The sequence below is a fragment of the Aulostomus chinensis genome, chromosome 12, assembly GCF_037954235.1.
Source record: "Aulostomus chinensis isolate RoL2024-O1b breed Wild chromosome 12, RoL_Achi_v1.0, whole genome shotgun sequence".
NCBI classification, from domain to species: Eukaryota; Metazoa; Chordata; class Actinopteri; order Syngnathiformes; family Aulostomidae; genus Aulostomus; species Aulostomus chinensis.
In genome coordinates this window covers 17396565-17423349 of record NC_141331.1, presented here as the reverse complement: position 1 = coordinate 17423349, position 26785 = coordinate 17396565, and the positions used below count along the sequence as shown (strand labels likewise).

General features: G+C 40.7%; 1 protein-coding gene across 2 annotated transcripts in view; it reads right to left on the bottom strand.

The window, feature by feature from the left end:
- The window catches only part of LOC147252309 (glypican-6-like), a 92876-nt gene that overhangs the window by 60276 nt on the left and 5815 nt on the right, over window positions 1-26785 (bottom strand). For both annotated transcript variants that reach the window (XM_086220569.1, XM_086220570.1), the window contains exon 2: window positions 9516-9674. In XM_086220569.1, coding sequence (XP_086076695.1) covers window positions 9516-9674 — 159 coding nt within the window. The remainder of the gene's footprint in view (window positions 1-9515; window positions 9675-26785) is intronic.

Sequence of the window (26785 nt, the reverse complement as noted above, 5' to 3'; positions counted from 1 at the left end):
GCTTAGAGGGTTGATTTTTTTTTTCTTTCACAGAAAATAATTTCCCTCAGTGCAGCCACCAGTTTGATGACCTTAAAATATAAAATCACTTGCCAAACTAAAACTTGTGCACTATGATAGAAGATCCTTCCTTCATGAGCAACCAGCTCTCAGTATAAACCAATACACCACAAATGAAAGCTTCCAAAATGGCGGAACGACAAACAAACTGGCCTGACTGATTAATACATTGTCATCAAAGTACAACAGCCCCCTCCTCAGTGTGCAGTGGGAGATGGAAGCCAATCCACAGGATGATAGAAGATTTTAATGTTATTGTCACCTGGGAGTTAAAGGTTGTTCACTGAGCTCTGATCGCTCATTTGCTTTTATTTCTCCTTTTTTTTGTCACTTTCAGGTCACTATTTCAATAGTTCAGATACCAATATCAGATATTATTTTTTAAAAAATATGTGTTTGGCAGTTAACAATTAAGAGAAACTGCAGATCTAAGTATCTTATGATCCCTTTATTCATGAAAAGACTTGCACAGCCCATAAAGATATAGAAATAAAAGGTCTTGGCTCCTGTTATGTTTTCAGAACAGATGTATACTGTATGTATGTGCTGCTCTCACACTTGGTGATCAGATCCAATATTCAGTATGATGATCAGAATCTGTAGTTTTCTTTCATCCAGATTGCTGAGAGAATAAACACCATGAACAATCCCATGCACTGTCCCGCCCACAGCACCATCTGATAGGCCGTTACTCATGACGGCCGAAGAGAACGCAGAATGTAGAATCCGAGCACACACTCACATATGGAGGTAAGACACAAGTGCAGTTCTGGACTTAGTTACACTCTTGAACAATGTTCCTTTAAAGGTACTGTGTAGTTGTTACCTCATAGTACTGTTTTTTTTCAAGAGGCCAGATGTGCACTTATGACTAACAGAAGCGTATCTCCGAGGGGTACCCCACCAGTGAACCCTTTCGCTGCTGATATTTCAGAGTGTGGATACGGTACAAACTCAGTGAAGCTGCCCAAGAATACTCCAGAGTTGATGGCATTTCTGAGGTAAAGGCAGTCCAACTCGTCGCTGTGCGCAGGGTTTCTACAGATCCATTCTCTCTGTGATAGAGAGAGAACTGTTGTTTTCACACTTCCATAGATGCTCGCTGTCACACAAACCTCCTGGATACCCTCCTAGATGTCAGAGATGTCAGTCGTCTCCATTCCAGCCGTCTTGAAACACTTTAAAATGCCTGAGCTGGATGATAGAACAAGCGAGCTGCTTTTAAACCGCAGCTTCAGGAGACAATGACGACTGCTGAGCCAACTGGATATGGTCTTAAAACACATAACCCAGGGAGGTAACTGTGGACAGGAAAACATCGACCTTGAGGATCCTGGTGGGACTTTGGTTAGTAAGTAAAGACGTTGTAGTCAAGAAACTGTAGCTCCCATGGTTACATTCTCACTAGACCACATTCGAGGAGCTCAAAGTAAAATGCAATCCGAGAAACCTCGAAACTGGTGCCATGACATTTCTGAAAGAGCTTGGAATAACAGTAGGTCGTATTTAACCTTGTCAAGAATACAGAATTCTGATCATCTCAGATAAGAATGGGAAAATACGCAGGATCTTTTCTGATAAAAATCAGCTGAAGCTTTTCAAGCATCTTTAGCCGGACAGTTGGATTGTTGAGGGTCAGGGTTGGCTTTGTGGGCTTGTATTGTTTCTGAGTTGAGTTATTTTATGTAAAAAAAAAAGAACCCACGATATTTGGACACAATTTCAAGACGTGTTTCTTTGAGTGCAGCATGCGATTACAGGGGCCGATAAAAAGAATCCCAAAAGAGTTATATTCACTCTATGTGCATGTAAAACCCATTCCTGGAAGCAACAAGATTAAAAAGTGAGGCTAGCGGGAACATTTGGGGCTAATCTGGGCCGCTTACGTTTCAGTTACACTAATGAGGAGCACATCTGGGCCAATCATTCACTGCTAGCTTACTGCTAAAACGTCCTGGTTAGCGTCACCCTCAACCAAAAGCTGTTATATTCAATGGAGACGGTCACAGAATTATAACCAATCAAAGAGTGAAGCTGCCATTAACTCTGATTAGTGAAGCTGCATAACATTAAAATAAATCAAATCAAATCAAATAAATACTGAAGGAAGAGGCTATCTGGAGATGCACAGAACCAAAACTCTTAGAGTGCTCATGGCCGTAAACAAAACTAGCAATTTTCATTGTCAAGGGGAGCACTTTGAATTCCACATGGCAATCATAAGATGGGTCGTTGATTGTTCTGACAGGGAGTGCCAGTTGACGGAGGGCTGCTCTGAGTGCCGCCCTCTGTGGACGCACTGACCTTTTATTTTCCTTGAGAAATTCCCACAACCAACCAATCGTAAGTGGCACTTTAAGTCTGAGGCACAAATTTAGAATTACTGTTGCACTGCTGGTGATTCAAGACAAAGGCATCTGACAATAAAGTATTGTCATCTTTAATTTGAGGAATTATTTAATCAGTCTTTGTTTATGTTGCGGGGATGTGATACAACAAATTTTGAACAAAATAATTTGAGGGATGTTTTTTTTTTCTTTTTTTCACTCCACATCCCTGTGAGCAACATTATATGGTTCCAAGCAAATACCAAGAGAGCACACAAAGGAAGCTACAGGGATATAAAATATCAACATACTGCTGAATCATCAAAATCAGTTGTTCCTCTTTACCGTCTTCCGTTCTAAGACAATAAACACGTATTGTCTTCACAGGGATCCATCGCCAAGTTCTAATGGGGGATCTGGTTGACCCACTAGCAGGATTACATCACAGTGTGCCAAAAACATGATATCCCCTTTTACCACCAGGTGGTGCTATGACAAATCAGCACCAAGAATGTATTTGTTTCTACTTTGGTCAAGACCACAACCGTGCAATGAGTTTGGGGGGCGTCTGCCTCATAGTTTTCCTGTAATCCAAACAGATAAATGCCACCAAAATCATAATCTCCATGGAGATACATGCCGGCATTCATAGCCTTCCAGCCTCAAACCACACAGTCCAGGAGGAATTGTTCCCTTTCGGTACTGCGCATATTAGCCTTCATCTAGCAGCTCACAGCTATAGCCGGCACAGTCCCTCCTTGCTTTTGCTCAAGGGCACACCAACAATGGCTGCTGTGGGACGAGAGAATTCCCACTTTTTGGTTTTATATACTTGTTTAAAAGTGCCGCTTGAATACAAAGATTGTTTTACAATCTTCCGACAATAAAACTGACGCCAATTTATACCAGTTTAATAAAATATATTCTTGGTGGGCGGACAGGAGAATTTTGAGTAGTGGAAAAAAAAAAAGTGTGTGTCATTAACGCCAAAGATCAATTGTGGGGGATGGGAGCAGATTAATATTCAGTTTGTCTGTCCAGCACCATACCGTTCATGGTCAGAGGAGAAGCCAAACATCGATTAGTAATTAAGATTCCTGAATCAGTCTTCATGTTCAAGGCAGAAAACAGCTATTTGTCTCCTTTGTTTCAGCAGTTGCTTCCAATGGTAATCAGGTAAAAAACAAAATAAATACTGTATCACGTTGTTTAGTTATTTCTGATAGTATCTTTTACTGCTGCACCACACTGCATTTGGTTGGGCATGTGTGTGTGTGTGTGTGTGTGTGTGTGTCTGTGTGTTTGTGTGTGCGTGACCCCGAATCATCCTTTCTTTCCTCTTCCCTGCCTGGCTCTCTTTATTCTCACTCTCCAAATAATGTAGAATTGTAATAAATATAGAAATACTTTGTATTTTTGTGCCACATTGTCATAAATTTAATGTAACCCCCCCCCCCCCCATTGTTCATCAGTGTGTTAAAGTGCAAAAAGAATTGAAATGAAACAGATTTTAGATTTTATGGGCATCCCTGCTTGTATATCAATAAAGCAGAGTAACTGTTGCTGCATCTTTGGGAGCATTTTCCTCTGCACCTGCTGCATCAAGCTGCAGTGTTGGAGTGCTGGGGATATTTCTGCTTTGTTGAGAGACTCTGCCTTCTCACCAAGACACACAGGATGTGGTGTCATCTATGTGTAGGCTGGCATGCTACTGTAACTCTCATTATCATCTCTTTGTAAAGAGAGAAGATAATACATAAACACTGACTCTGTGTAGGTGGGAGTCCAAAGCCAGGTGTTAAATAGATGCTAAAGAGCATCCAAAACTCACAGCGATGTATTGTTTTATTTTAACCATGCACTCTGGCTCAGTATCAAGGGCAACATTTATTGTGGTAACACTGCCTCATAGATGAGAAAATACTGCTTAAGACGCAAATAAAGAATCTAAATAGATGAATCCTATTTTTTCCTCTAACATTTACTGGCAATAATTAACTGTCACGATTCAGTCTGCTCCTCTGTTGGACTCTTTCTGTTACGTTTTGTTCTAATGTGTGATTTAATTCATTGGACCCCCATTTTGTAGCCATTTTGACCATCATCTTAGATTCTTGCCACCATATTTAGACGAGCCCTGCATGCTTCACAGTCTCGTGCACTTTATAGGACGAACCTCCTGCTGCAGTGAAGAAGACTCCATAAACTCATTAGAAAATAGTTTAACTGATTAATTTGATTTGATTTAGATTTTATTGTGATCCATCAGTAGCTGAGCATAGCTACAGCTATTCTTCCTGAGGTCGAGAAGTCGGGGTCATTTTCTTATAAACGTCTTTACATTTTGATTTCACTTTGAAACCATCGCCCCCTATTGTCTATTAGAAGACACACGTCCAAAACAACCCCCAAAAACTGAACAATGTTACAGAGTTGCTTGAATACAAATGGGTTGAATTTGTGGCCGAGATGACAAAAATTAAATCATGGAATTTGGAGGCTACAAGCTGTTATTTCATACAGGTATGTTGATAGCAGAGCCCGGACAGCTCATCACACGTGGCTCTGTGACCGGAAGCAGCAAACAAATTACTACACGCACCCCTGGTTTGTGCCATTATCAATGCCAGTCTGAGCCGGAACTGATAACCACCCATGTCGACTGTGGGGCTATCGCTCCTGACGTCACATGACTAATTTTGTTAACAGCGCCATGTTGGCAAGAAAAGCCTGAGCAGAAAAGAATGGCGCCAGCTTCTAATTCAAGTCATCAGAGTTCACAACATACTTTAAATCCATAGTCTGAATGATATGTTGCAAAACTTACATCCATTACATTATAACAATGTTCATTTTTACATTCATTTTTATGTTTCATTCATTCATGGTTAATATGCTGCTTTGGTGTACACTGGCTAAAGTAGCATTGTCTTCACTAGAAGAATAAGTGTCCACTTAGCTTTGTTGGGTTGGCATAACGGGCAAAGTAATATAAGATATCGACATTAGCAAGTTATCAATTCTGTACCTGACATGATGAGCCTGTCTCCAGCACTCCATAGTCTTTCAGGATGTGTCAGAATCTGATCAAATGCTCTCCCCTTCACATGTCCTCCACTGATCTGGTGTCTCAGGGCACAACAGCTATCCACCATGGTCAGTTTTTACAGATGCAGTGAGCAGATGAAACTAGTTAGCTCCCAGTGTTTTGATTAAGAACTGATGCATGTTGAGATTGTGTGACATCAGCTAGCGGAGCACGATTATCCTGTTCCCATTGTAGAATAAACCCAGATTTTACCGTTCCCCATCTGGTGGCAATCTTGAACTGTCTGCATTTGGGTGCTTCACAATTGTCTTGTGTCTCACAGCCAGCCAGACACATTTAAATATTTTAATTCAATTAATGTTAAGTGCGTACATGCAAATTTAGCTACTGATGAATTTTCCTGAGCAGGTAGTCAGTAGAGACTCTCAGCAAACACAAAGTCTCCTGAAAGCAGAAACCTGCATCTGTTTTGTCACCGATGGAAATGTGCACAGCGGGAGCAAAGCCCAAGAGGAGGACCAGAGCTCGGAGTAAAGCAGCTAAGTGCTGGACAAAGCCCATTTCCTCTCTCTCTCGAGAGAGAGTCATCACTATGACATCCACAGACAGGAGCTGATCAAAGTACGAGGCTTATTTATTCATGCACACTTCCAGGAATCACATAAGGAAGTGTACATTCCTGGAAAACCAGACATCACACTTTGTGACATTTCTGGGCAATGTGAGAGCACGCTGTAATTCAATAGTGTTTGATTCTTCGAAAACGGTGAACATCTAGACAAGAATGGACACAAAAGGACAGGAAATTGCCAAGTATGAAGTTGCTCTAATAATCGCTTTTTCAGTTGTTGACACGGAATATTAGGACAGTGAAAACATAAGATTTACAGACACATTTACATTGGGATCGAATTTAACTTGTAATTCTGACATTTTTGAAACACTTCCACAAAAATGTTAGAGCTCAATAATAAAAATGACAGACCCACTGTGTTTGCTGAGTTATGCTAGGCTGGGTTCAATGTCAGGTGTTAAAAGATAATGCTGGGTGCTGTACAACAGCTCAATACCAAACATAGCCTTAAAAAGGATTGGAAGATGTCCAGCAGATGGGGAAGTTAACAGCCCAAAAAAAGGGGAGCGTGAGTCATCATCTACATAGTAGTTAATTTAAAAATATGTAAACAATCAATACAATACAAGATGAAAAATACTCCCTTCACAAAGTTATTGTGTGAATGATATCATTTCTATATTTCTGTGGACAATTAAAAGGCATGGATATCCAATTCAGAATTATTATTTAGGGGTGACCTTGTTTACGTGTTTACAAGTTTATTAAGTGATAAGATACTCCACCAAAAGAGAAGAAAAATACATAAAATATAGGGGAAAAAAAAGAAAACGTCTCCAAGTACTATTGCAAGTGGTAAGTCAAGCACAATAGCACTTGAGGAAAAGATAGGATTTAAAACAAAGAGAGCTTGCTGACCTGGCTCCCAGAGGAGATTATTCCACAACCTGGGATCCAGGACAGCAAATGCCCAGTCACCTCGCATTCTCAGTCTCATACGAGGTACAGTAAGCAGGCCTGGCTCAGAGGACCCGAGGGGCCTGCCAGCAGCATAGGGAAAGAATAGTTTGGTGATATTTGTTTCAGTATGATTCAGAGCCCTGTAAATCAGGAGGATAATCATGAATTGAATCCTAAATTTGATTGGGAGCCAGTGATGAGACATCAGGACTAGAGAGAATTACATCAGTCGAGCTGAGAGGTTACAAAACCAACAACCATTTCCAGTGAGAAAACTTCTGCAGTATTCATCAGGTGAAAACAGTGGAATGGAATGGAGAATGGATAAATGTTCATATGTTTTTATATATATATATATATATATATATATATATATATATATATATATATATATATATATATAATTTTATTTTTATTTTTTTTTATTTCAGTTGATTGCCAGAAAGGACACCTAGATTTTTGGAAGAAGATGTTTTATTTGAAGCCCATGAGCTGAGTTGTTGAAGGGTCTTTTAGGAGGCCTGCTCTGGGGCAAAAAAAAAAAAGCCCATCAGTTTTACTGTAATTTGATTGAAGACAATTATGAGACATTCAGTCATTAATGGTTATATGGTTAGATATGGTTGCAATGCATATTGATTTGAGAGGTCACCAGCCTGAAGGGAAAAAGTAGAGTTGTGTATCAGCACAGAAAGAAGATACAACCCTCTTGGCGAATCAAATAGCCTCACTGGAGCAAATACAAAGAGAATCAAATGGGTCAACGGATTGACCCCTGGGGTACCCCACACACCAGAGGTGCATAAGAGATACCCTGTCATTGACTGAGACAGAAAACTTGTGGTTCGACTGGTTACTAGGGATGACTGAGTATACCATTATCTGTTCTCAAGCTTTAACTGGAAGTGGATGTAGTTTGATGTGAAAGAGGGCCATTCTTAGTCTGAAACAGTTTCTTTTTGTTGTTTTTTTTAAATCCTGGAATGCTATGAATTGCTATGTTTTTATTAGTACTATTACAGAACAAGTTTTTCCAAAAACAAATTACCTAATAAACACGGCAGAATGAAGTAAAATACACATACAGTTTTTTTCAAAAAGCCTAACTTTTTAATTGATTTTTCTTAAACCTTTAAAAACTAATTTAATCAAATTGGTAAGGGCTTGATTGGGTTTTTTTAACTGCTTAAAAATTTTTTTGGGGGGGGGGATCAGGAGCACTATCTTATTATTTCAACACAACATAATACAGCATTAAGGTAATAATAATGAAGTTGTGTGTGGATGTGAGTTAAAATTCTACGTAACAGTTATAATTTTTACACCGTGAATAAGTCTTATTTTATTCGTTACTAGCGACAGTGAGTGATTAGATTCATAAGTGTTTCCCTGTTCGCTATGCTCCCAGCAGAGGAGTGAGCCAGCTCAACCTCTGTTGCTCCTCACAAAGACCTGAGGTAAGGAGCGAAGCCATGTGGGACTGTTGTACATTGAGGTTATTATGGAACATCCTGCTGGTTCATTAAAAGCTGGTGAATCAGTTGGCCTTCATTGTTACACAAAAGCTGTTCATTTAATATGCATCAACCAAACAAACTCATGAATGTTCCTGTTTTTCTTTGCTAGTCAGCAGGACTTTTACGATTGCAACGAAACCAGAAGCAGCTGCAGGTGACAGGGTACATATATAGCGCTGACAGTAAATCACATGGCTGTTCAAATCTTTAATAACAGACTTCTCTATAGTAACAACATCCGTGTTTATGCTTGTTTACACTGTAAACGAACTCAACTATCTTTCTTTCAATGATTTTCTGACAAATTAACTGCTCAATGAGAATGTTGTCTAATTAAACCTCTCTTATCGTTACCAAGGAAACCTCAGGAGCCAAATCAACCAGGAATTTAATCTTAATGACCACAATTAAAATAAAGACTGAGGGTTTTATTCCACTATCCAGCAGGGAGAGAAGTGCATCTAAAAGATGACTGATTAAACAGACAAGAGGCTGTTTTGGAGATTTTTCACCTCTAACACCTTTCACTGTTGTCGATGGTGATAAGCCGCTGCTTCCTACACAGTCTAATGTTGGGAGCTAGAGGGATTACTACATCTCATTAAATAGTAGCAAGAAGAAGCCGACTCTGTGGAGAAGGATACCAAAGGGGTGCACGCACATGTGTGTGCGTGTGGTGTGGGGGGGGGAGTCAAGAGTGGTGAGACAAGGTGGCAACACAGCACAAGACCATCTAACAAACGTAATAATGCAGAGTTTGGCTCTGTGCTGCTGTTCAAGCTGTCAATCTGCTGCGCAAGGAGCCATGTTGGTCTAATCCGACGAGAGTTCTCTACTCGAAAGCATATTAATGAGATTTTCACATCTCTTCTCCTCCTGAGGGAGGACAGCTAAACAGTGAACCCTTTCAAATTTACACATACAAGCGCAATCCTTTGATTTTCCCTTTTGCAGCATTTTGTTCTACAGTAACTGACCATTAAATTAAGGAAACAAAATAGCGGAAAAAATCCCAATACAGGACTTACCGTCAAACCTTTGATGTCTAGAGACAAAGGTGCTTCTCAACTCATGACTTATTTCATCCACCAGAGTACCAAACTCCTCTTTGCTCTGTTGGCCAAACTGGTCCTCCATCTCTTGGGTGCAACATGTGTTTCCCTGCGGACATACACGGAGATGTTCACCTGCAGACATAAAACAAACAGAAAACATTTTTGTACCATTGACCAAAAAAAAAGAAAAAAAAAAGATGGTCAACCACTTTGGCCAACATTTCATCAAATGTTTGTATAATTCAGACATTGTAAATGGAGCTACAAAATTTTGAAAAATCTCTCTTAATTGCAATTATTTGGACGAATATTCATATTGTGATGCAATTTGCATCAGCGGGAATGTTTTTGCAGCATCATTACCATTTTATTTTATTTGCTTGTCGATGATGATGTGTTGGTGTGACGTCTCTTGTTATGTTTTTTGTGCAGTCAAGGCTGAATTTTAGCATCTTGGTGGAGAGGTACAGCACTGACCAAAGAATCCGTTCGATGTGGAGGCAGACGCGTTTGAAATAGGTGTGTGCTTTGTGAGTGCCCTCTAGCTGTTGTTTCACTTTGGGTAAAAACACTCACCTACCACTGAAGCAGCAACACTCAATTTAACTGTGGAGCCTACAGAGAATGCCAGGGTCACACAGTTTGAGTTACTTGAAAGCCTGGGGCATCTCATACACACTCCAGAGGGTTTCTGTGAGTATATCGCACATCGAAGCTTGGTGACAAAGAGCCGCTGTGCATCAGTTCAGCCTCACTGACAGGCCAGCATGGCTGTGCACACTCTCAATGATGATTGCTATGCAAATCCACGGGAAAGAGGAGGTGAGATGAAAATCCTTAAGTCACCTCAATAGTGCTTTGAAAAAAAAAGGTTGAACTTTAGTCTCATAATTATTAGGGGCTGATTACATCGACTGCGTTCTCCCACAGCTTCATCTGTCACAGGAAATGTGTGCAGCATCAAATCAGCACCAGTACCAATGATATCTGAACTATTACACAGACGTTAATACACTTTGAAACATGGTACGAAATACTAGCGCACCACAGAAGGGTAAAAATAGGCCCGTAATTAGTATCTTTTCACAATCATTTTGTTCTAGGAAAACAGAAGTAAGTAAAATGAGTCATGACTATGTGGTTATGGACCAGCCTTATATCAGAAGCATGGTCATCCACGGTTAAGACAGACTGCTGAAATATATGAAGTTTATTTTCAGGAACAACAAAAGAATCGGGGAGACTGGGGTTGGTTGTCACACAGCTATTATCTGGTCCGTTGGAGGTCACACAAGTGTAACATCAAAATATCTATTTTCTTGACCCGCAACCATCTAGGTCAGTTCTTTTTATAAGGGTGCATTTCACTTTCAGACTCCTTTTTAGATCGAACTAGAAATACAGCATTACAGATCTATTCCTACACAAAGTGTGCCTGCGACAGCGGCATCCTGGAATCCCAGTGAATGTGAAGAAATTCCTTCATGGTTTTGCTACGATATGGCATTCATGAGAATGAGTCACTGGATTAAATACAATATTAAAATGCGTTCGAAAGAAATAATGGAAATGAGGTAATTAAAGAGGAACCAGCGATGTTTTGCTCGTCTGATGATGAGGGACGGTGGATTGCTAATGTAAATCAATTAAAACTTTGGGTCACATTTGAATGTGTTTGGTTGGCACATTTGCCGCCACATTTATTTAGTTACAAACTAAGCTATTATACATCAAACCAAACTTAGAGAGACCACAGTGTCCCTGTGCACTCAGTTAAGAAGTGGCAACTGTCAATTTTTGGAGATATAAAGGAGTCCCCGAAGGCTGGTGTTTATTTCGTTGTAATCCTGATGTTGCCGGGGATGAATTTCATTTTGTTAGTTTCCCTTTTGTACAGTGAAGAATTATTCCTCTGAAAAGAAGCCAGCTGAGAAACCCTGGTTTGTTTTTGTCACATCGTAGAGTGCCTTAAATGTCAGATGGTAACATCTCATCTTAAATCAATAGGACATTTCTGACATGCAGAGGTGCTCTGATGGGATTGCCCTGGTTAGTATTGTCCCTTTGTCTCATCTTCCCAAAGAGCTGGACATCAAATTATTATGTTAAACTGATGATTTAAATAGGAATGGGTTGAATTCAAGACAATGAAAAAGCACAAATGTAACAAGAACAGTAATTGGGTGGAAAGAACTGATGAGAGGAAGGATGGCTTTTCCACCCAGGTGACAGGATATGTATCTGTGTCCAATTCAGCTGGATGTCTGCGCTGCTCTCAACAGGTCACAGGACTGACAGCCCACTTAAACACAATTTCTTTTTGTGGACATCTTTAATAGGTCACTGACAGCCGGAGGGGATATCAACCCAGTTTTCACATCGGAGGAAATCGCAGATTCACTGGGATCTTTAAACTAAGATGGGCCCGAAGCCTAAACCATTTCAGTTATCCTGCACTTAATAGCTGCATCTCTCACGGTCCCGTCCCACCTGACTCTCCTTGCTCTGCGGCGTCGTCCTCCTGAATGTAGTGAAAGCAAAAATGTGGATAAGCCTGTTAACTGTAGAAAGTCTACCTAGAGCTAAATATTAGCATTGAAGCGCTTGTGTTCGCTGTCTGGTGATACTAAATTTTGTTTTCGGGGGAATATGACAAGATTTTCAAACAACCAGACATTTACATGTTGTTTTTCTCTGCTGCCTCTCCTCAACTCAGCCACCCACCTATTCTCCCTCCTCCTGCACCCCCCCCCCCGCACCACTCATAGCATCCTCTGTTATCAAGAGATATGTTGTTTATGAGGCAGGGAGGGAGCACACTTCTCTCTGTAAACAGCCGCTGCTGCAGCCACACTACATCTGTGCTTCCATTTAATTGTCAAGGGAATTTTACATAAACTTGATGTGTTCCAAAAAAAAAAAAAAAGTGCATTGTGATCCAGCCGTCAGCTGGATTGGAACGAATAGAAAAGTTAGAAGTTGGTTTGTATAGGCGATGATATACATGGTTGTGGCTGCAACAACAGAGTAGCAGAAAAAAAGCCAGCAAAAAATGAGAAGTCACCTGATATGCGAGTCAGTTACACAGAACCAGCTGGGAATGAACTATTTGGTGAAGGATAAACCCCTCAAAAGAATGCTTGAAGGTGATTGGATGAACCATCTGTCCGTCAGTTTCTATCGCATTATGTTCAACCCATCAAATCAACAAATTCATGTAAAAGCTGAAGCCACTCAGGAGAAAAATGAAAACAGTTTTTTTCAGCCTTCCGTAAAGTTCTTTATTTTTCTTTTATGGAGGAATAAAGTCCTCTCCTGTTCTGATGATGCTACAGCAGCAGCTATGCTAACCTCTTCGGGGCCTGGTGTCGTTCCCAATGGACAATCGCACTACTGTCGTCCTTAAACCACACCCCTATCTCCTCCATAACTGCTGATTGGCTGAACCACTTCTGACAAGGACACAAATTCATCATGAGCAAGGTAATGAGGAATTACCTTTGTTTGGAGAAATTGCTCTTAGCTAATATTGAACTGTGTGTAAGCTGTCCAGAGACTGGAGCAAAATCAGGTGGAAACCGCGGGTGAGTTAAAGATCAGTCAAATGAAGTCATTAGAGTTTCTTCAAAAAGAGGCTTCCATCTCCCATTTTGCTGATTTACCCTTTTGAAAAAGGCAAAAACCTCCTCCGTGTATCTTTTTTAATGAAAATGAAACCGTTTTTTTCAAACTTCTCCATCATTTCAATCAACCATTTCTAGTGCAATACTTCAAAATGTGCATCAGATTGATGGAACAACTTGTGAGAGCACTTGGACTGAACTCAAACAGAGAGCTAAAAAAAAAAAAAAAAAAAAAGAGTAATGAAAACAGAATTTATACCAACTGTAACTTCTAAGAAATCGTAAGGGTGAAGATTAGGATGAAGGCAATATGGTTAAATCAATGTAATATCATCTGAAATGATGGAAAACAACTGTGAAAAACAACAGTGTGCGTGTGAGAGTGTGTGTGTGTGTGTGTGTGTGTGTGGGTGCGTGCGTGTATATGAAAGTGACAAGAATTGGAGCAAATACTGAGTATAAATATCAAAATAAAGTGACATTAATACCTAGTAAATCTATTGTGTGCACCGACACTAAAACAGGCTTTGATCTCAGAGGGAAGTGCACCTCCAGTACAAATATGTCATTTCTCTTCTTAACGCAGTTATTGGAAGCCCTCCATTAAACTCACAATTTCAGCGTCACAACACTCCTCCATCACCAAACCTGCTCTGACTGAAAAGCAGGTGCAATGTGTGTACTTCAGTTTGAGTTCTAAAAGTGATTGATCTTCGAATCTTCAAATAAAAAAAAAAAAAGGAGCCTGTAGGTCGGATGTTACCGGCGTGTCCCTGGCGCTACAGTGCAGCTTTTACATGAGATACATCAAGGAAAGAGAAAAAGAAAACCCAAAATAATCCATCTTGACGTGACAACTCTAATGTGTCCTCCGACAGTCTCAACAGAGCAAAACATCACTTAAAAATGAGCCTGTCATACATCAACATATGGGAAGGGGCTTTCTAGGGACAACGTCACTTGGCAAAGTGCTCTGCCCTTTCTAGTCAAGGTTAAAACAGCACTGTGGCCTCGCAGGGTGATGGAGCACAGACCACATATCAGCAACGCACAGCACTGGAGACCAGGAACTTCCTTTATAGCAAGAAAAGACCTTCTGAATTCTGTCTTACAATAGTTTTACAGCTTATTTTACTGATATTATCTAGTGGACACTTTGTGTTTTTATTGTCGGACAATGACACGGCAAAACAGTACTGAAGTGATTTATTGACAAGTGCGTGAACAGCAAACGTAGCATTTTCGATTTTAGGTTTAGCTACATGTTGTCCAAAAACTATTATCTTCATTTTGGGGTTGTTCAAGAAGGTCGTCACACAATTATCAAACCTGCAACACAGGAAACTTCAAAGGCCCCTGTATTCTGATCTTTACGGTAACAGGATCAACGGTCCTGGCAAACAGTCATCCTGAGTGATCTGACCAGGATTGGATGACCTTCAGCAAATAGACGTTCCGTGAACTAACTCGTCCCTGGTGGCACGGATAATGTCACAAGAAAGCTCGGAATTTACAGAACAAATGTAATTCCTGAATAGTTTCGTTTCTCCACTGAATTGACACTTCGCAATCCATTTTTTTTCCCCCACACATAAATGTTTCTGCAAAAAAAGTTGTCTGTAGCTGATTTCATGTCAACACTTTTTTTCCATTGAAAAACTGTCCATTGAACACATGTAAATGTAAACGCAGCTTTTGTTGGGGTTTGTGTCGTTGAAAATTTTGGCACCGGAAATTTAACATTTAGTACGAGGGAATGTCGGCTGCAAGCATCGGTTATCTGCCTCTTTGACTTACTAAAAAAAAGGATAACGGCTCTGATAAAATAATATCGGTGGAATCTCTAATCACAGTGTGGCTCACACTTAAGAGCTTGTTGGCTTAATTGACAAAATGATGTTCTTCCCTGTCATTCACACACACACACATACACACACACACACACACACACACACACACACACACGTGTGCACACAAAGACTTTTTTTCCGACGTCACACTGCCTCGGTGTGGATTATGCTTCTTTCATCTTTAAGGCGTTAGCAGCTGTCCCATTTTGTACCGTCTTTATGAGAAAAAAACAAGGGACGTGAATAAGAGTTGCAGTGTTGCTGCTTTGTTTTTATAAAACGCTCATGAGAACTACTCTGCTCTTCAAGTAAACGACTTAGCACAGCAGGTTTGAGCCACGCTTGTTCCTTTACCCAGCAGATCTGAGCCGAGCCCGGCGCAATGCAGATAGGACTTTTATTTTGCACAGGCCGGACCTGAAGCCGCGAGTGATCCTGAACAAGCCCAAAGGCTGAGGGGGAATTATTTTTCACTAACAGCCCTGTATAAAAGCTGACCTTTGGCGAGTCACGCAGTAATAAGAGGCTGGTGAGGTTGAAGCTCCTGCCTAACCCTGCTGATTAACCCAATCTATGTCCTCTATTTGTCCAGGAAGATGCAAAACCTCCAGTGTCTTCCTCAGACCACTCAGAGCACGCGTCTCTTATTTTAATGACAGCAAAACAAATATCACTAATGCCAGTTTACCGCTGTTAATGATGTACGCGCACCACCATTTTCAAAGTTTTAATGAGGTAAGTTGAAGCCTGCACTCAGCGATCTATTAACCCTCGCTGCCATCATAAGTAGCAATTACTTTGTGTCAATCAGATGTCTGTAATCAAAAGTGCTGCCAGTCAAATCAACCGGCTTATTGTCAACGCTAATGAAACTTTACAAAGTTAGACTCAAAGTACCACCTTCACCCTGCTGAGATGTGCTCACATTTCACGACATGCCATTTACAAGCGATATTTCAGCATTGTTTTTTTTCTTTTGTATCTAGTTTCCGCTGAATTCTTAACATACTGAAAAGTATCTGTTGAAGGACAAGCGTTTATGTGCTCATCTTGGATGTGAAATAAAAGCATGAAATGATTAGCTTGAGCTGAGGCATTTGGAGCTCATCGTGGTCCAGTATCTTCACTTGAAGCTGAGAGTTGACATTTTAAGGAAACAGGAGCCATCTTGCATCTTGTAAATTGTATTATTTCCGTATTCCGCGTTTTTACACGCGGGAGAAGGAGATGTCATTTGTTAAAACATGGCTGGAGGAGGATCATTAGCAGCCGTTTACCTCTGTAGTCTCTTTTGGTCGCTTGTTAACAAGTGTTAGCTTCTATTAACCACAGAACCTATTTCAGGCAATTAGTCGAAAACTCACTCAAGAAGGAAACAAACACATAACAACATCTTATTACTTATTACTGGGTTTTGGGACTCCGTCTCCAGTAGCCAGTCAGAGCAGCTGGAATATCTGAGGGGGTGATGGAAGTGAGGAGGCTGGACTGAGAAAAGATACATTAGAGCAGCAGAACATTTCTCCGTCTGTGTGTCCTGTGTGATCCAATTTCAACATATCACAGAAAAAATAACAAGAAAAGAAACAACTTTTACACGTCACAGTTCTTCTGTTGGACCTTTTACGTACAAGAGCAGAACTCTGGGCATGTTGCCTCGCGACGTAGCCTGAACTAGTCAGGGAGTGGGTGTGGCTGGAAGTCGATTGTTGTCAATCATTCACTTAGCTAACTACACTCTCAAAATACAAATATGGTGGAACGCAAACAAGAGTGGGAGGGGCATCATGTTTTCTTAAATACAGACTGTAACCAATGATATGCGGACGGAACAAGGAAGTCGTTGACCAGATGTCCGCTTGCTACACTTGAACCCCGAAATACTGACGCCTGTTCCCAGAGGCTAAGTTGTCAGACAAAACCAACGAGTTCCCACATTGGGTCTGGTGTCCCCTACACTAGGAGAACCTTGGTACTACGAATAATGCCTTGGCTTGGTTCACTCAGCCGAATTTTCATTCATACAAGTGCTTTTGATTCCCATCAGGTCCCGGCAGGACAGGGCGCGAGAGGAGAAGGATTGAAGAAGCGTTTATCTCTCTCCCTACCAGCAGGATAATCACCTTCACACTTCTGCAGACGAGAGACTTCTCCCCTCGCATCACTCACACAGTGATAGTCAGCCTCTCCAGGGATTTCATCCTAAACCCCAACACTGCCTTTAGGACAAACATACACAGAGAAGCAGTCCTCAATGACCACCACATCTCCAGCCTCGAGGTCTTGATACATTCTCTGACCTCTCACACCCAAAATACCAAGAAGGAAATATTTCCCCCTGAGAGCCAAATATTTTCAGAAAATACACACACACAGCAAAATGATTTCTCCTCGTGTGATCATAAAAAAAGAAAATAATTATAAATCTGGTTGTTGCTCATAATAACTGCAATCAAATTTCCTCCTTTTCATGATTTCTTCTTCTTTTGTCCTTTTCCAATTATGAAATATTTTTCTCTTTTGTCTACTGATCGATGTTTTGGCGATACTGTCGTTGTGACATTCATGCCAATAAAGCACATTTTAACTGAAGCATATACATTTCCTTCAGTCGAGATGAAGAGGTTCTGGACAGGATGTCTTTCACAAACTAATATGCAGCACCTCAACCATGATTCAGCGTTAAGAGTCCTTAGCATACAAGCAAAATAGGAATCCTTCCAAAGGTATTCACCAGAGGCCAGAGACACACATCGTGTATTTGATCTGCCATCTGCCGTCTCCCGTGGTTCCCTTAGACAAACTTTTTCCTGGATTCACACAGTATCAGATCAACATTCCGACAGTGGCTTCATTTTCATCCCCTTAACATGGTCTTAAAGTGATACTTCACCCAAAAAAATATTTTTCCAATCTAATCTACGTCTTGAATACGTGCCGAATGCAAAACATTGGCATTTATGTGTTCTTAGTGCAAATGTTTGTGGATTATTGAGCAATTATCTGGATAGTGAAGACATTTATTCCACCTGACGATGCCCTTGAGAGTTTGTAAAAAGGAGAGATATATTTGAGAGTTATGCTGTTGTTTATAGTTTGTAGCTACGGGTTGCCGTTAGCTCCAAGCTAAAGATGCGTGGCTGGCTCTTTCTGCATTCTGGAGAGAGCACAGAAGGGATGCAGCGGTGAAAATACATCTTCAAGACATCTATTTGTGAGTGCATGAAAGGCAGAAAAAAAACAACACTATTTGACTGAAGTATCCCTGTAATGCTGGAAGTTTTTTTTTTTTTTAAAGATGTAATCATACATTCAGACATAAGAATGAAGGTGTATGGGCTCCATCTAATTCCTGGCACAAAGGGAAGGGTGTGTTGATGTTAACTACAGATGATGCTGGCGTGCAAAGTATTGACCACGAAAAACCAGATGGGAAGTCAATGGTGCAGTATTTTCACTGCTATTTATAGGGAGCATTATTCAAGACAGTAAGAAGTGCCTACATAGGTGGATATACAGTAGAAGTCTCTGCTTGTTACACACACCCACACATACACATGTACGTATTTATTAAATACCTGCAGTAAGCTCTCACACCTCTCATTCTGATTTAGTATTTAGTGTAGTGTGTGTGTGTGTGTGTGTGTGTGTGTGTGTGTGTGTGTGTGTGTGTGTGTGCAGAAGCCGACAGGCTACCTGATTGTTGTCTCATTCTGTTGAGACAACTGCCGAGTTGGCCGCCTTCCTCAACACAGCTTGTACTCCAGTGTGTTACAACAAAAGGTGAGCTCCAGCCTGGCCAGCCGCACTCGTGGGAATAGAGCTTCCCCCTCCGGACACAGGAGGTTTGCAACTTTTCTCTCTAACTGTTACCCTCCAGCACTGCGGGCACATCCATCTTATTCCTGGGTCAGGGACTCTTTCAGCTAATAAGAGGGGATGGTTTGTACCTGTTGCTCACAGCCCTACAGTACTCGCAGAAGCTACCGCTGTTGTGGAGAAGGGATATCCCCACGATACAAGGAATTAACACAACACATAAGCTAGGTGACGAAGGAGAAGACTGCTGTTCTATACCTGTCGCACCATTGCCACATTCATAAAATAACAGGAAACCAGACAGGCTGTTAATCATGGCAACATGTTTCTCAAAAATAAAAGCAACGTTGGTTTTGCCCGGAGACGACGGAGAGTGTGTTGGAGTTGCTCTCTCCACTGAAATGTCATATCATGTACTGTATCGACCACCGACTGATAAATGTGTTTTATGATAATTCAACCGATGTACTCTGAACATTTAATGGCAGTGAAGTGCTCCAACTGAAAGATTGGTGGCTCGACAAAATACACCACGACGACAGAGGCTTTGAACTACCACACTGGTAATTACTTTAACGCCATTTTCTCAAGATGACAACTTAATTATGGCATTATCATGACATAACATGGGATGTTTCCTCATGAGAGCAGGTTCATTTATCTATTATAATCGGTAAATGAACGGCTGCTTTCTTGTGATAATGAGTCAATTCAAGTTGTATCGAGAAAACCGAGACAGCGAGTTAATGATCTTTTTATTTTGAGGAAAAAAAGCCGTTTTCATGCTAATAAGTACGTTTGAACCTTTTTCTCAAGAGAACAAGTTAATAAAAAAAAACCTATTTTCTGAAAACATCAAAAAGATAATTTAAGCCACGAATTTGAGTGAGCAAGCTTAATTATCAAAATAAAATACCAACAAAATGCTATAATTTACAAGACATTTTAAGATGACAGCATTAAAGCTCTCAGAGTACCAAAACGAACTACGAGATCAAAACGATCGATTCGGTTCCGACAAATAAAGTTGACAGCCTGTCAATGGAATATCACTGCATTTTAGGAATGTCAAAATATCAAACATTAAATATAAAGGTCAAAATAAAAGAGAAGGAAAGAAAGAAACCTCATTTATTCCCGTGAAGGGCACAGAACATTAAGAGAATGAAAAGAACACTATTATGGGGAAACATTCAGCAAATATCACTGCTAATTTTATTTTATAATTTCTTTTTTTAGTATTATTTATATATCCAGACAAATAAGGCAGGTTATGAATGAGTGAACAAATTCATTTGTTTAGTTGAGTTGAAATGCATATGTCGGCGGGTTGATACGCATACTAGAGATGGATGTTCTATTTATTTCCTGCATCTTTGAACATCACATCCAGAGCCGACATATTCAGGGTCCGACGTGACAAATGACAACTTACTTTAATCTTTTCATATCTAATGACTGAAGACGTAAATGAAAAGGTTCGGCGGAGCCTCACAAACACACTGCGGTTGGAATACACGCTTTTCTCCTTTTAACACTTTACACCGCGCCATAGCATGTCTGATGACCTTTCCAAGAAAAAGAGAAAAAAAAATATGCATGAACACTGAGGAATTTTCATAATAGGAGAGTGAATTCATGAACATCGACATGCCTCTATAAAATCTATGTATTCCACTCAGTCTTCCCTTTTAATAAAGTCTCTGGAGGGTTTTGTGTACAGAATAGCCAAGTTTCCTTCTCAGGTTAGAACTTGCATCTAATAAAGTCGAATGACACTATTCCCTTCACATTTTGGGTCGTGTCAGAAGTCATAATGAAAGACATGCTTGTGTTTTAAATAACTGGGTGATGCAGGTAGAGAGAGAAGCAAGTGTCCTTGGGTGAACGAGGACAGGTTCAAGAGGAAATGAATTCTCACCGACATAAAACAGTCGACAATAAAAGCAGCACGGTGCATTGTATGATGGTATTCTTCCTCCTCAGGAGAGTCAGCGTGAAGGGAACAAGGACAGGAATAAAGATGCTGGAACAGTTTCATAAATGTGCCAGGGTTTTTTTTGTTTTGTTTTTTTGTTTTGGTGCGTGTAACGATATTCCTCTGCTGTGTGTAAGGTTGCGCTCATGATAAGACAGCCAGCAGTTTGCAGTTTCATGTTGAAATATAGTTTTTACATGTACTAATATCCTCTTTGAGAGAGGAATGTGCAGCCGTAGTGAACATTTCTTATAAAATGCTCTGAAGAAACTGCAGCAGGAGCAGGTTGTCTAGTGGTTTTCAAAACCGGTCTTCACAAATCTGACATAGAGCTACAGAGTTCCCATGAATGTATTTTATCCATTCAATGCAAATGTTGCTGCGTAAAAAGGTGGATGGAAGTAGTCAAATTCCAAAACTCCCTCAATTTCACAAAAAAGTTTTTACGATTGCTTGAGGTGCTTTTTGTCTTTTTTTTTAATGCACTTTACAAGACATAAACACCTTTTGCAAACTTGACATTAATATTTAAATGGAATTACACAAAAACAAATGTAAAAAAAAAAAAAAAAGGCAGACATACATAAAAGTGGTAACTTTTAATGGTTTTTGAGTATCAGACCAGGATTCTGACAGTAAACCTCCAGTATTACATACTTCTCAATATGAGAGATGTGGACACACACACACACACACACACACACACACACACACACACACACACACACACACACACACACACACACACACACACACCCTTCTGTTGGCTGGATATGAGTCTTGCTTCATGCCGGATTGTGGACCAGGTCCATCTTACTCCAGGGACTCGTATTTACGTCATAACATCCTGTAAACGATTATTGACTCAGAAATCTTTATCCGTTATCGTCTCCTGAGTCTTTTTGTTCAAAATGTTTTCACTCTAACTGAATACTTTCAAGATTAATAATTTACTCAATCTAGATCAGACATTTTCACTCTTTATTCCTGCACTGCAGCCCCTCTGGCTCCACAGATGGCGCTAGCACCACCTGTAGCTAGGCTAGCACTGCTGGCCGGGGCAGGTTTTGACTTTTGGGACTCATCTTCAACTGTTGTACTGTGGCAGGTTCCAAAGCACCTATGGGTGTGAGTCAAGGTTGTTTCAACCATTTATCCATATTTGAGCAAGTTAGGCAACAAACTGGTCGTTAAAGTGACTTTATTCCGATGTAAGAGGCCTAGCAGGTCTGCAGCCTCTGACTGGCCACTTGGTGCCTTTGGGCGTATTTAGAGGCAAATCAGATGAAGAAAAGAAGTAGATCTGTGCAGAACATGGGTGAAAAATAAAACTGGTTAATATTTGATGAAGGATTTTGATAGGCTACTACATATAATACTTAACTTTGCATACCCCAGAGGGGGAATCATAAATCAAAGGGAAATCTGAATCACTGATGTTATAAAAAGACGTTACGGCTTCAGCTTGTAATGAGGAATTTGTCATATATGACATTAAACTAGGCGGCACGGTGGTGCAGTGGTCAGCACTGTCGCCTCGCAGCAAGAAGGTTCCTGGTTTGAGCCACAGCTCGAGCACGGGGTCTTTCTGTGTGAGTCTCCATGTTCTCCCTGTTCCTGCGTGGGTTCTCTCTGGTACTCCAGCTTCCTCCCACAGTTCAAAGACATCAAGAGGGGACGAGGCTGATTGATACTCTAAATTGACCGTAGGTGTGTCTGTGAGAGTGAATGGTTGTCTGTCTGTATATGTTGGCTCATCCCGCCTCACATTGGAAGGCTGCTGGAATAGGTTGCAGCCCCCCTGCTACCCTTTACAGGATAAGTGTTAGAAAATGGACGGCTGGATGGATGACATTAAACTGAGCATTATCCTTTGGTTTTGGAGTGTTACTGATGATTTGAAAACTACACCTTTAACCCACTTCAACCAAAATGTTTAGTCTTAATGTTTAATGGCATAAATAATCACAACATTGTTCACTTATCAAAATTACGGATAGTTTCAGCCCTATATTTTTATTGTCCACGTGGACAATCCCCTGCAAACAATACATAATGACTTGATCTCTGCATAAATCTCTGCCAAGAAGATAAATAGAAAACAAGAAAGTACAATGTGTTTGACCAAGAGGCTAATAGCTATGGAATATTCATGTGCTACAAGGTACAATATCATTGCCCCTAAGATTAATGTATAGATTTCTCTACCACCGCGTGCAGCACATTTAGGAATGACAAGCACTGCATAATCACTATATGTAGCACTATGTCTGGCTTTGATATTTATTAAGTTGTATGTAATAAAAAGCCTCGCGGAGGCATGAGAGGACTGGTGTCGATATTCGATCCACATGGGCGGCATGCCTAGAAGCCTCTCAGAATGAGAACTGAGCAAGTGAGCAACTCTCCTCCGTGTCAACTCGCTAAGTGGAGCACGGCAGTCGACAAGTAGCGGCTGGTGGCTGTTTGGAGATCCGAAGAGCCCCGAGACCTTGGCTGATCATTGCCTACCACTCCATATTTACAGCTGGTTCATTAGTACAGATTTTAACGGTGTCCTCTAGTCAGCTTTGGTGGAGGACTCAGTTCAAAGCCCCCAACGGCGTCTTCCTTAGACACCCCGCTGAACCCGCCTCAAGGTGTACTATAAGGGCAAACATCCTCTCCAGTTGCACGTCATGTCTAGTCAGACGTTGTCAACAAGACAGGGGTAGCAGACGTGTGGCTAAAGATAGATGCAACAACAGCAATGAGGCAGGCGCTTTGTTTCATGATGGTTTTGACAGCCAGATGAGGTGTCGGGGAAAGTATATGTAACAGCCAAAAGGCAAAATTTGATCCTCGAGAAGAAAAAAAGCAAGCAGATCCTGAAAATTGTTTACTCTTGTCAATTTATAATCTTACAAATTCAGAACTCTGACTGCACTTTATAATTTGCAGGCAAAAAAAAAAAAAAAGAGAAAACTTTAACATAGGCTGTCATTCTCACACTTTATCCAAAGAAGCACTTCTCATCTGTCTTCCACTCAACTTTGAGGAAGTGTGAGCTACTTCGAAGTGGTTGTGCTTGAATAATTCTGTATCAGTACAATTTTGTCAACAGATGTTACTTTGAGAGGACTGATATAGTCGTGTTTCTATTTTTGAAACAAAACAGACGTGCAGGATGCATGTGTGCGCTCTATAGTCCCATTACTGGTCAAAAGAGAAATGAGACAAACAAGTGGATCCGTGCCAGCTTCTAAATTGAGGAAATGAAACAACGCCTTCTCAGTGGCTCCAGGTTAGAATTTAATTGGACAGTTGTTGACAGATACTAATAGATCAAAATAACATCTCTTCATTCTCGTGTTGACAACAGGGGGGCTCATTGTTTCACGTTTCAGATGATTCTTAAACCATTAAACAGCTATTGCCACGCCGTCTCGGGAGAATCACTTCAATCCATTTCCTTGTTTTTCCACGCTCTCAAATGAGTTTGACGAACGTTCATTCGTGTTCAAAGCATCATTGCTTTACTAACCTCTATGACAACAGATGCTCATCGGTGGTATAAACAAGACACGGCAGGCTTACCGTATTTGGACACGCTTCGATAATCAAGGACTTCAACAGACAAGTATTTGTGTTTTTATTACCTCCACCAAGGAGATTATGTCAGCGGTACAATTGTTTGTCTGTCCATCTGCCTGCGGGATTACGCAAAAACTATGGCTGATATTCATCAAACATGGTGGAGGGGTGGAGAATGAGCCAAGGAAGAACTGATTGAATTTTAGGGCAGATTAGTCATATTGCCAACTGGCAACTGGCAATTACAAGTTTTGTTGTTGTTGTTGATTTTTTAAAATCCCCCGTGAGGGTCGATCAGGTCCATCTCAAATTTGGTTGAAAACATCTTAAGAATTTGTGATGTGTTACCACGGCAAGGCAACTCACTTGCCATAGAACCGAAAACTGATTTCCACAACTTTTCCAGGGTCCCAGCCTGAAGACATTAACAAACTGAATTTAAGTCATAGCGCCACCTAGTGGTTAGAGGAAGTAAACCTGATGCAACAAACATTCAAGTCACACTGAAATGACACTGTGTTGTCTTCACCTGTGTAGCACCGTAATAAGCAGGAAGTGTGTGTTCTCTAGGCTGCACAGTGGTGCAGTGGTTAGCACTGTGGCCTCACAGCAAGAAGGTTCCAGGTTCGAGTCCGAGCTCCGGCACAGGATCTTTCTGTGTGAGTCTCCATGTTCTCCCTGTTCCTGTGTGGGTTCTCTCTGGTACTCCAGCTTCCAGTCCAAAGACATCAAGAGAGGACGAGGCTGATTGATACTCTAAATTGACTGTAGGTGTGACTGTGAGAGTGAATGGTTGTCTGTCTCTATGTGTTGGTCCTGTGATGGACTGGTGACCTGTCCAGGATGAACCCCGCCTCTCACCTGAAGGCTGCTGGGATAGGCTCCGCCCCCCCCCCCCCATGACCCTTAACAGGAATAACCGGAAGACAATGGATGGATGGATGGTGTGTTCTCTAGCACCACCAGGTTTAGGGCATCTGCTCTCATTGCTGCCTGCAGCTTTATTTCGGGTCCAAGCGCAAAAGTACAAGGACCCTTGGTGGAGTTTTGAGCTTTCCTGGTGCTCTGTAGTTCTTAAAGTGCTCACAAACTAAAGAACCTTAAAGTACTCACAAACTCAAGAAGCAGACTTTGTTTCAATACTGGAATCAGCGAAACTCAGCTGAAAAGATCATCAACTTATTGCCCTTCATAAGTGTTAATGGCTGCCAGACTGACAAATCAAATCTCCTCTCACTGGGGTTATGAACAATAGATGGATGGATGTGAACCTTGCTGAAGGCCAAAGACAGAATAAACACAGAGCTTGGGTCAAACGGGGGATTCAGGCTTAGAAATATTATCCAGAAAGTACTTTGGCTGCTAAAAACCGTCACCCTGAAGACATGAGTTTCCCAGAGATACCCAAACACATCAAAACTCACATCGGAAAATATCTTCCTTTTGGCAGTTGGATCATTTTATCAGAGTGAAGTGTAAAAGGAGAAAACTGCCATAAACCCTCCATTTTCAGCACTATTTAAACAAATGTTAGAGCCTCTATTGAGAATATTCAGTGAGTATGTGGTAATAAATCAAATTGTATATATGAATTGCATGCATACTAAAATGGAAGAAACAAAAATGAAGAAAATCTGTGTCGGCTAATGTTATCAGTTTAGCCTTCCACGTATGTAAATATCTTACGTAATAAGTCATATTCATTGCAGCATCAAGATGACACCTCGCTGAAACGGCATCAAGAAAACGCTTATTACACACTTCACAATAACCGAGTCTGAAGAACGTTTGAAATATTCATCACCAAACAAGAAACAGTAAAAGTTAATGTTGGGAGACAGAGAGAGAAAGATAGAGAGAGAGAGAAAAATAACATTCTTGGCTATTATTTATTCAAGGCTCAACAAAAACAACCCGATCGGATTTGATTTACGGTCCTGGCAAGAGAAGAAAATACCTGCAAACCTCCTCTCTGTCTTTAGATTTTGATTTAAATGTTGCCAACTCTTACTGGTGCACAGGTGGCATCACCTTTTTTTTTTTTCTTCCTCCAACACAGCCATTCTCACATCAAAACCCAGAGAGAAGCGTGCATAAACAGTAGAATATCTCATGTGAAAACAATTAAAAATAAAGTAGAAGGATTAATATTTATGAGCGACTGTCAGCTCTACACCAGATATCTACTGTAGGTATTCAGGGCCTTTCATGTGGGTATAGATGTACCTGAACGCAGCTGCAATTCATATATTATCATATAAAACTGTATTCAGTAGCAAAGCAATTTGTATCTTATTAAATTCAAAACTAGAGGGCACTGGGAAAAGGTGAACTCAGTCAAACCCAATGTAAAAAAAGAAAAAGTTCTTTTTTTGTTGTTATGTTAAACAGACCTCCTCT